This window comes from Mastigoproctus giganteus, chromosome 2, assembly GCF_048544385.1.
Source record: "Mastigoproctus giganteus isolate SK-2022 chromosome 2, ASM4854438v1, whole genome shotgun sequence".
Classification (NCBI taxonomy): Eukaryota; Metazoa; Arthropoda; class Arachnida; order Uropygi; family Thelyphonidae; genus Mastigoproctus; species Mastigoproctus giganteus.
Genome location: NC_143576.1, coordinates 173,366,153 through 173,378,304, shown reverse-complemented (window position 1 = coordinate 173,378,304; position 12,152 = coordinate 173,366,153). Strand labels below are relative to the sequence as shown.

General features: G+C 36.5%; 1 protein-coding gene across 1 annotated transcript in view; it reads right to left on the bottom strand.

The window, feature by feature from the left end:
- Positions 1 to 12,152, bottom strand: part of LOC150089757 (protein RCC2 homolog) — a 236,311-nt gene that overhangs the window by 109,205 nt on the left and 114,954 nt on the right. Inside the window, exon 6 of the mRNA XM_090368784.1 lies at positions 9,425 to 9,539. Within this exon, the coding sequence (XP_090224910.1) occupies positions 9,425 to 9,539 (115 nt within the window). The remainder of the gene's footprint in view (positions 1 to 9,424; positions 9,540 to 12,152) is intronic.

The following is a 12,152-nucleotide window of genomic DNA, read 5'->3' as shown; positions in this document are numbered from 1 at the left end:
GGTAAAGACTGTAGGCTTCAGTATACTGAGATACAGTGCACCTGCCTCAGTGTAAGGAACCATAGGTTAGGAACTGCCAAAAAAGTCTGGGTTGAAATCCTTTTGGAGAAGGAGAAATTCAATACCTATCCAGAGTTACTGGCAATTCCTAGCTCATGGTTCCTTACACTGAGGCAGGTGTAATCGTGTCTCGGTGTACTGAAACCTGCAACCTTTACTCACCTAAAATCCATTAATCAAAAGCAAACACTAAAGAAAAACTATATTACAACATATTCTTATTTAATTTATGAATATAATTACTTACACACACGACACCTCTGTAGCCAGGCGGGAAGGAGCAGCAGTGCATAGCACACGCTTCTTGATTAGACCGGGGTTTGAGCCCGTCACCACCAAATACGGAGGATGCGGAAAGGGCAGGGAATGACCACCGCATATCCTGGAGCAATATGGCCTTAGTTGCTAATGCTCCTAACAACAACAACATATTTATGTATTAAATATGTATCATCGAGAACACTTACACACACATGCACAGTGCATGCTGTTTATTGTGATCACAGATAATGTCATCCCTTTTATGAAGTTGTAATCAGAGGTATGCAAAGACAGAGAAAAAAAATGACATTTATTATAATCAGCACTTTGGTTTATGCTATCACCTAATAGCAATTTATGCATGTGCAGTGAAAATGATTACATAACATTCCAATTTGCACTTGAACCCTGGCATGTTATATGTCTAATTACTAATATTGCTTCATATCAACCACACAACTTACACAGTATACATGGAGCAATATTGCCTTAGTTGCTGATGATCCTAAAACTCTACTACAACAGCAACAACAACACACCTGACAGTTTCAAATATTACTCTGTATATTTGTTAAGTGGAATAAAATAGGTGATATAGTTTGTATGGTTGTACTTGTCATAACCCTGTGAAAAAAAAGTACTGTACCTGTACTACTACCAATCTAATTGTTTTAAGTAGAGCGTTACCCCTTTTCTGAGGTGCCTCCATAGCCAGGTGGGCAGGAGCAGCAGTGCATAGCACACGCTTCTTGATTAGACTGGGGTTCGAACCCGTGTCCACCAAATACGGAGGATGCGAAAAGGTCAGGGAATGACCACTGCATATCACTGGAGCAATATGGCCTTAGTTGCTAATACTCCTAAAAACCAAATAACAACAACAACTCCTTTTCTAATTTTTGATTTTAAATTGTTTCTTTATTTGCTTTTAATGGTTTGTATAAATTTCCATGAACATTATGACAGTTCCATTTTATTGATGACTTTCATGCAAAAAATAGTGGAGAATCAAATTAAAATTTATATTGTTGGATTTTACAATGTTTTCTTTCCCTCCACATACACCTTTTTTCTATACACATTTCCAACCTGTATCAATAAACAACAACAGGCAGCTGTATTCCTGTTTCTTCAGCTATTATTATCAATTGCATGTTTATCACTGTTCCAGCTGCATGTACACTTGCATTTATAATAATGCTATGAGCACAGTAAAAGATTTTATGAATCTCAAGTACTGGCCAAGTCATCAAATACAGACATGGTGTCACTCAGATATATGGGATTTAGAATTTTCGTATGTGTGCACACAAAGGGCAGGAGAGGGATTATTCTCAACTCTTAGTTAACAAACATAAAACAAAGGCAGGAAGTGTCCAGTGGCATAGGTGATTAGTGCAAGGTTGAGTCAGTGTGGTGTGACATAAGTATTGGGAAAACAAAAATGAAAGTAGGAGTGTGTCATAGGCCTAAATGATTGTGATGAGTATAACAAACAACTGCAGAGATATAGTGGGCTAGTAAATCAACAGAATGTCTTAATAATGGGGGAAATTAACATTCCAGATATTGAGTGGACCCTGTGAGTTGGCCATGCACACAGTAGCAAAATTTTATGGATTTATTAGATGACTGTTTTCTACATTAGCATGTTAGAGAGACAACAAGAGACAGCAATATTCTTCATCTGATTATCAACAGCGATCCATCCCGAATTAAAAATCGGCAGATAAAAGGACCCACTGGATGGCAGCGATCACAGTGTATTGCTTTCACATTAGCTTTTGCTTTTATAAAGGTGACTACAATGCTCTCAGACTGTTTTTAATTTCTGTGGAGTGTGACTAACAGAAGAAGTTTACAACATCACATTCTAAATGGGAAGCATTCAGGGATGCCATTGTAAAAGCTACTAGGCTTTATATGCTAACTAAAAGATACTGTTCAAGGGTTAAGCCTAAAAGGATGTGAGATGAACTGATGAGATGTGTGGCAGAGAAGAAAAATGCATGGGATGCATATAAACTAGTCTACAATCAAGTTACAAAGGAGTTAGCAAGCTAAGGCATATTATGAGATGTTTGACAAAGAATATAAAGAAAAGCAGCAAAGACCTCTTTACTCATGTAAACACTAGAGATGGGAGGGGATGAATCACATTGTACATTCACTCAGAAGGAATTTTTTAAGGATGCCAGAAGTGTATCAAATAATACCAGGGAGCTGAATGATTTTGCAATAACTGAGAGCAAAGTGGACGAAAACTTGTTGAAGCTAACCACAAAAAAAAACCTGAAAGGTTGGTAGTATGTATACAATTGTATTAAGAGAAGCAGCAAAAGAGGTAAGCAAACCTTTAACAATGATTATATGACATCCCTACGGATGGTGATGTGCAAATGTATTTCCAATTTATAAAGACAGATCAAAGGGCGACATGAGTAATTATAGACCTGTTGGCTTGACTTCTGTTCCAGGGAAAACAATAGTCACTGTTTAAAGAAGTAATGCAGGACCATCCAGACAAGAATACAGTTATACTACATTACAGCATGGATTTGTTACGGGGAAATCTTGTCTGACCAATCTGATGGATACCATGAATAACAAAGGAACTGGATGCAAAAAAATAATTTTGACATGATAGATTTCAGAAAGGTTTTTGATAATGATGCACATAAAAGACTGCTATATCAATTGTTGCAGTGTGGCATCAAGACTAGCTACTGCTATGAATAAAAAGTTGGTTGAGTGGAAGAACACAGAGAGTGGTTATGAATGGGCACTGCTCTTCTTGGACTAATATTATTAGTGAGGTCCCCTAAGGTTCACTGGTGGGTCCTTTGTTGTTTTCTATATTTATTAATGATATTAATGAAGGACAATATTAGACTTAATGTCTAAGTTTGAAGATGGCACAGAGGTTGGCAGGGTGGTTAATCACAGTAATTGGGGCATGCTACTGCAACAAGATCTAGGAAAATTAGGCAGATGAGCTGAGAAGTGACAGTTAAAGCTTAATATCAACAAATGCAAAGTATTTCAAGTGGGCAGCAGTAAGCTCAGAATAATACCAACCATGTGATATCATTCTCCACTCGGGAAAGTGGAGAATGAAAAATACCTGGGGAGGGGGGGGGGCGCAGGTGACTGTGCAGGCAGATATGCAGTTCTCTGAGCAGTCCAGACAGGCTGCCAGGACAGCTCATCACAGGGTTTTGTCAATGGTATACAGGAAGTTTGCCAGCAGAGAGAGAGAGAGAGAGAGAGAGAGAGAGAGAGAGAGAGAGAGGGGGGGTGATCCTTGAGGCTGTCACAGACATTCTCTCCAGTATGACAAGCTGAGTTTGCTACCTGGGATTCTAAAACACTGATGGAATTTATTTCAGGTCACAGTTCAGTGATTTTAATATTCACAACACCAGCTGGCTTCTGTTTTCTAGTCACATGGATCCAGCTGGTCGAGATGCTGAGGATTTTGAAATTACTAATGCCCTTGCATCGATTGTAAATTTACATTCCAGAATACCACTTTGAGGTGACTGGTCCTCTAGGCAACTTGGATCACAAATTGGTGATGGTCTCTTCCAATGGAGCCTTCCTCTTGTGGTCACTCTCACCTTGTGTTGTTCGGCATTAAAATAATGCAAAATGGGATGATCTGCAAGATTTCTATTCTTCTTTTCATTGGTTGTGATTACTGTTTTAAATCTTCCAATATCTGCTCAGATCATGTCAGTGAAATTATTCTTGTAAGGATGAAATCCTTTATTCCACGCTCTACTTTAAAATCTTGTCCTTGATCTAAAACTTGGTTTTACAATAAATGTGCTAAGGCTGTTTAAGATAAGAATGTTGCACATGGTAATTGGGTTGCACCCAATCTCTAGGTTCATTTTCTGCCTACAACAATTGTAAAGCAGTTATTAATCAGTACAAACTAGATTTTGAACAGGCTAAGGATAGAAGCTTGCTTCTTGTCCAAATGGTAGTTGAGGTTCTGGTCTCTTCCCAAAGCTATTGGCTGCAGCTTTTGCCTATCTCTACTATCACCTCAGCTAAAGATAAAGCTGACTTACTAGCATCATACATACTTTTCTTCTAACTATTGTACTGACAATCTTGATAAACAATATCCTACCATTTCCATTACACTCCACCCACTGCCTCATGTGGTCCTCCATCAAAGGGATGTCAGAAGAATTTAACAATTTTGGTGATAAGAAAACTCCAGGTCCTGATGGTATTTCTCCACTAATTCTCAAAATCTGACTGCCCTTACTCCCATTCTGTCACCACCTTTTTTACATGGTGTTTTTCCCTTCTGCTTGGAAATTTGCTCAAATCCAACCACTTCCTAAAAAGTGTGGCAAATCTCTCCCACCAAATTATTGTCCCATTGTACTTCTAATCTTTCTAAAGTAATGGAGAAATCCATTAACCACCAACTTGTAAACTACCTAGAAACCTTACACGATCAATGATTGCCAACAGGGATCAGTATTGATTCACTGGTAATATATATTATGCTACCAATCTATGGAGAAATTCAATGGAAATGTTTGGTGAAATTCAAGTAGTTGCTCTTAAAATATCAGGCTTTTGATTGTATTTGGCATAAAGGTCTTCTAAATAAGTTTCCGTCTTATGGACTGCCAACTCTTTTCAGTAATTGGATACGCAAATTTCTTTCTGACTGCTCACTAATGGTAGCACTCTGTTTTTTTAACTTCTCCACTAATGCTGCGGTTCCCCAAGGTTCAATGCTTTCTCCTACTCTTTTTGTATTTCTTGTATATTAATGATTTTCTTCCATTGACTAGAAATCCTATATATCATTTTCGTGACACTGCGTTCCACTTTCCAGTTTGAGGAATCTTACCCTGCACAAACAGGGTAAGATTCCTCAAATTGGAATTAATAGTGGATATTTCAACTTCTGAAATATCCACTATTAATTCCTTAAATGCCAATCTCCAGGTAATTCTCGATGAGGCGAAGGGAAATTACTTAATTTCAATCCTTCTGAAAGAAAAACTCAGTCTTGTCTTATATTTTGCAAAAAAGGATTCTTCTGTTTCTATGCTTATCTTCAATAACATTCTGATTTCTAGATAAGACCACATATGTCTATTAGGAATTACTCTGACTTTTAATCCCCCTTGGTATAAGCACATCACAAATACTGTTTCCTCTACATATAAAAACTGAGGTTTCTCTTTTGTTCTTGGCATTACATTTCTTCTTATTTACTCTGTACAAATCTCATATCTCCTCTACCATGGAATACTGTTCCACATGCTTTTATTGCTTTTGATACAGTTGCATATAAAGGACTGCTGTACAAATTGGAGCAGCATAGCATTAAGGGCAAGTTGCTGCTATAGATAAAGGGATAATTGAGTGTGAAGAAGACAGAGTGGTTATCAATGAACACTGCTCTTCTTGGACTAATGTTATTAGTGGAGTCCCATATAGTTCAGCACTGGGACAACCATTATTTTTTTTTTTATTAATGTTATTGATGAAGGCATATCAGGCTTAAAGTCTAAGTTTGAAGATGATACAAAGGTTGGCAGGGTGGCAAATTACACTGAAAGTATACTGCTGCACCAAGATCTAGAAAAATTTGCCAGATGGGCTGAGAAATGGCAAATGAAGTTTAATACTGACAAATGCAAGGTATTGCATATGGTAGCAATAATTCCAGAGCAATGTACCAAATGTGTGATACTACACTCAGAATAATGAAAAGGAAAAAGGCCTGGGGGTAACTATGCAGTCAGATATGAAGTTCTCTGAGGCAGTGCAGTGCAGACAGGCTGCTAAGAGAGCTCAAGGGGTTTTGTCAATGATATATAGGAATTTTTCTAGCAGGGATAAGGAAGTGATTATCCCATTGTATAAGGCAGTTGTTGCCAAGCTGTGCCCTGCAGATTCCTTGGGGGGTCTACAAACAGTTCCTAGGGAATCTGTGGATAATTTCTGTAATGCTACTTTGAATTTTACTTATTTTTTAAAACAAAATCTAAATACTGTTACAGACTGGATGTCGTATCCAACATGAGAATCCAGTTGTCTACAATCACTCCCAACTTTAGAGGATTTTGTGAGATGAAAAAACGACACCATTCTTCACACCAGTGACCTATGAGGTATGAATGATTTTATACTCAAATAGTGAAAGTTTATTATTCAGTTATTTTTTGTGCCAGCCTGAAAAAAGTAGACTGTAAACATATAATAAATCGGTTCTGAGATATAAATTTTCAATTTTGGATACCCATCATCCGGACATCCCATATTTAAGAGATCTAATATGAGGATCCATGGTTATTTTTTGAAAAATAATGCAAAAAATGTTTGGGAAACACTGGCCACATATTGAGTACTGCATTCAGGTCTGGAGGCCTTATTTTAGGAAGGATACAGAGCTGCTGGAATGAATACAGAGAAGGGCAACAAAGGGGTGCTCTTACCAAGAAAGACTTCAGCTCTGCAAATTGCACGTCTGGAGACTAGGCACCTTCAAAGTGATCTGATCAACGTGTTTAAGGCTTTGAATGGCTTGAGCAAACTCAATGCTGATGGGATTCTTCCTCTTGTTCAGACTACTACACACATGAGGGGGCATAAATTCAAACTGAGGAAAGATGGTTGCAGAATAGATGTGTGGAAGTTTGTCTAGCCAATGAGTGATTGATTGCTGGAACAAGCTTCCACATGTTGTTGTGAAAGTGGATAGGCAGGTGGAATCGATTTTTTTTTGGCTGATGTTGTATAAGCTTGGTTTTTTGCATCATTTGCTGCTATTAATACTAATACATCTGAAGCAGTGCCCCAAAAACCTCTCTCAGGCCCCTAGAGACCATTTAAAAGAGAACATTTGAATGGTTTTTACAAAGTCTCCATGCTCCCTGTCTCACAGAGGTTCTGTTTCTGCTGCATGCCTTTTCTATAGATACTTCCATGGGCACTCTTCTTCAGAATTGAATTCTATAATCCCCTTCTCTCTCTCTTCCAAACTAGTTCACACATGCTGCAACCAGTCAGCATCGTTTTACTGTCCAACTTCAAACTCACAGAATCAAATCAACCTTTTTTCTTATTCGTTTATGCCTTCTACTTCCATTTTCTGAAAAAACCTTCCTTCTCATGTATTTCCTGAAAATTGCAATCTAGAGAAATTCAAGTCCACAAGTATCTCCTTTCAACTTCTCAACTTTAAACCCACACATGGTACTACATATTACTAATACCTTTTCTGTTTGGAGTTTTCATGAAAGGAAAAAAAAAAAAAAACTGCATACAGATCTGGAGGCCTCATTTTAGGTAGGAAGGATATGGGTCAATTGGAATGGATACCCTTACCTGAAATACTTTCAGTTTTGCAAACCAAAGCATGAAGACCAGGCACCTGTGCAGTGATCTGATTTAGGTGTTTAAGGCTTTGAATGGATTAAGCAAGCTCAATGGTGATGGAATCCTTCTTGCTCAGACTACACACAGAAGTGGGCATAAACATCAATTTCAAGGAAGAACTAGACATACTGTTAAATAGATGGACAGGTAAAATGGGAAGTGTCATCGTCCTCTTCTTCTTTTCTTTTTACCGATGTATAAGCTTGCTTTCCTGCATCATTTGCCAATTATTACTAATACTAATAAGTTTGTGTCCCACCCTCCTTAAAATTAAATTATAATTAAGACCTGTCTATCCTTATAGGATACATAATTGTTTTCACTATACTTGAACCCCTCCTTTTTATTTTGGAATACCTTTTTTTTTTTTTTTACTTAATATAAGTAGAGTTTCCCTGTGAGTCACTGTGGGTTTTTCAGCTTACACAACAGGCAAAAGAAACCCACAGACAGACAGAGAGAGAGAGAGAGAGAGAGAGAGAGAGAGAGAGAGAGACTTGTACAGATATAAATGCACAATATGGCATCAATACTAATGCACTATATAAATAATAAATTTATGGCCAAATCTCAGGATTGTGAAAATTACAACATAAAAGGTTAACCAAAACTCTATGGCCAAATCTCAGGATTGTGAAAATGACAACATCAAAGGTTAACCAAAACTCTATGGAAAAGAAGCACAGGAATGAGCATGCAGTGCACTTCTACACAAACATACACCAGCAAACAATTTTTTACAGCTATACTTTTACATTATAAAAAAATAATAAATGATGCAGACCGAGCAAATACTATACTGGAGGAATACTAAAATTCACACTAGCATAATTCAAATATATGTTTAAATTTTTTTAAGTTTTTCCTTTTTTCTAGTGTATACAAGTATGTTAGGGTGCCCACTAGATGTTTAATGGTGTAAATTCATATCATATAGTTAGTAGAGAAGGAGGAAAGTTATTCAAAAGTTAAAATTTCAAATAACTGCCCTAAACAGAAATACCTTCTCTCTCAGCCCTGCTCACAATGTTTTTCTTTTCAGTAGCAAACCCACAGTATAGTGGGTTTGCTACTGAAAAGAAAATTTTTTAACATATAATAAATGATTAAAAAAAAAAAAAAAAGAAAAAAAAAACAAAGCATATGAAATTGGTACAAAAAATGCAGCCAATATGACAAATCCCCTCAAAATACGAGAAAAAATAAAAAAAATAAAAATATAAATATATATTAAACATCACAATGCAATTATTAAAAAAAAAATTTGTTGCTAATGAGTATGGAAAGGAATACAAGTACACTGTAACTGTTTTATTTCCAGATTTCACAGGCCTGTGCCAATAAAATACCAGCACAGGTATATCACTGGAGGAAGAAAGAGAGAGCAAGTTTATTTTAAAAAGTAACCAATAATACAGAATTTAACATAGAATTAATTAGTATGATCTCAGTAGTTCACCACAGTGATTCCATATTTACATTCTTTGAATCACATACTACCTGTGATAATCCATCTCTCCCAAATACATAGGAAATCAGAATTATTTCAGTTTAACCCTTAGAAAGAAATAACAATAAGCACAAAAATTCAGTATTTACCTAAAAGGGCTGTTCACTTATAACCATCATTTTTAATATATATATATAAATTTTTTTTTAATCATGAATAGAAACCACATACCTAGTTGTCCATATTCTGGACAGCCAAATGAAAATAAGTTCCCTCTAACGTCAACAATCATGCTGAATTCAGCTCCACATGAAATTTTAGTAATTGGCCGTCCTTTAAAAGATATCTAAAAAAAAGTTGGTGAAAAATTTTTAAGGATAAAAAGTGTATGGTATCAAATGCTTTGTGAGATTTCTTTTCAACAAAATTTTCTTTAAATTACTAAGCTTCATTCAGAAAGTTAGCATTACAATATTTAGACCACTACTCTAAACATTGTTGTAGTTTATTATATATTCTTAATGAACGCTAAAAATAATTTATGTCATAAATTCAATCTTATATTTGAAAGAAGAATACAACCTGACTCATGCAAATTCTCAATGACCAATGGACTACGTTCTGTTATCTCTACAATGTCTGAGTTTGACAACTTAAAGGGTACTTAGTGTACAAGTAAGTATATACACACCACTTTTTACTCTCAGTAATCCTGACAGAGCCCATGTATTGCTTGTTACATGAGAACCCCCAGCAGGATTTATCCCCAAAACATTATTTTCCATGCTGCATGTCCCAATAGAAGCAGAACAAGAATCATTTACATCTCTGCCTGTGGCTGCTATTAGCCCATTAGTCTGTGCATTCTCCTAAGCTAGCAGTTTTCCAATCCAATTAATATTGCTGAATAACTAGCAAATATTCTTGCACTCCTTCTATTTAAGTGTATCCCATCCCAGTACAACTTGCCAAGACTGAATTGAGTGATAAGGATCTAACCATGCCACCTGTGATATCCTATCATGTCTGGGCAGAATTTCAGACACTTTCAAATTTAATCCTAACCTGTAACCTTTTCTCAATATTGCCCTGTTGCCTTAAGAAAATCCTCAGATCTTCTACTGGTGCCTCCGTAGCCAGGTGGGCAGGAGCAGCAGTGCATAGCACACGCTTCTTGATTAGACCGGAGTTCAAGCCCGTGACCACCAAATACGGAGGGAATACCCACCACATATCCCCCGAGCAATATGGCCTTAGTTGCTAATGCTCCTAAAAACCAAATAACAAACAAACAAACAAACAGATCTACTCTTAATATCATTATTCCAATGTGTACAACTCATATAACCTTTTATGGCTTTAAAAGATAATAGCTGCACAACGTCAACTCTTGCCCCTGATCCCATCCCATTTACCCTATATACAAAATATATTTCCTGACAATAAAATCAAGAACAAAAACTGCTTCCTGTCATAATGTGTTGCGAACATGTAGTCTCCAGGGTTCTGACAGGTCCCTCTTTTTTTTATTTCTTTGATGGTGTTAACCCTATTCTTCAAGCCCTCATATAAGCCTATCAGAACAGTAAATTTGACTTAAGCTCCTCACACTACAATTTAAGCTCACAAAGATTTCCACTCTCGCTATGGATAACTCAGCAAAAAGATGACAAGAAGAAAACACAAAAGAACTGCTTTTGATTCTCTCTCCCAAGCCAAAGCATCCCTTCTACTTTGGGCATTTTGCTTTATTACTCTTGATTCAGGTATGATTTGGCCTAAATTTAATTTAAAATTATTGCATGAAGTAAGAGATAAGAGTATAACAACACAATGCTTTACCCAGATTTTACTATGCAGTATATACTAGCTAATAAGTATCTAAATAAAGCAAAATTACAAAACGAGGAGGCATGCTTGATACACATAAACAAAGCTGCGTGTGTGTAGCAACTGAATAAACAACACCGTAAAGGCAGAGATACACTATTAACACCTCACATTTTACTAAAGCACATTTCTAGGACAATAGCACAATAAAAACAATTTCCAGTTGCATTCCTGCTAGTGGAATCTGTTATAAACTGGTAGTAAACTCGATCTAATTGCATTTGCGATAATACCGATAGCTGGAATTGTGTGGGTTTTTACGTTATTATGGTGAAATGTGTTTCCCCTTCACTGATATAAGAAACATAAATACATTTTCAGAATCTTCTCTTCATTCCTATCGTGTTGCGTTTGGTTGGGGTGATTCTGCGTTCGACTGCCATATCTTATAAACACAAAGGCGAATCGTGCATAAGCGAATTCGGTTCGTGTTATATAAGATATCGTTCCCCTATTTATAAATCGTGTATGATCGAATTCGTGTAATGTAAACACGTGTTATATTTCTTTTAGGCGTTTTTTTATTGGGGCAAGTAACAGGCACCCTGTTACTTGCACCAGTAATAGGGTACCTGTGTCACTTGATGCATATAGCAACATTCTTTTTGCTGAAAAGATTTTGTTGAAATATTGCACTGAAATTCTTAATAAAAATTTACTGAACAAATTCAGTTGGGTTGTATAAAGATAATCTGGAATATTACTTTCTTATATTGGTGAAGATAGGATATTAGAGGTGGAAAAAGAATTAGAAAATATGAATTGGAATATCATCGGTTTGGCTGAAACAAGAAGAAATGAATCACTTATAAGTTTATCAAGTGGAAATCTGCTGTACACCAATGGAAACAGTGAAAGAAGCGAAGGTGGAGTTGGCTTTCTGGTCCATAAAATTTTTTATATCTTTATGGAATTTAAAAGTACATCACCAGGAGTGTCAAGACTACTACTCAGGATTTCTAAGAGGTACAAGCTAAAGGTTATCATGATTTATGCACCAACATCAAGCCACGATGATGAAGAGGTTGAAGAAATGTACGCCGAAATTGAGTCTTCAAGATGAGCAGAA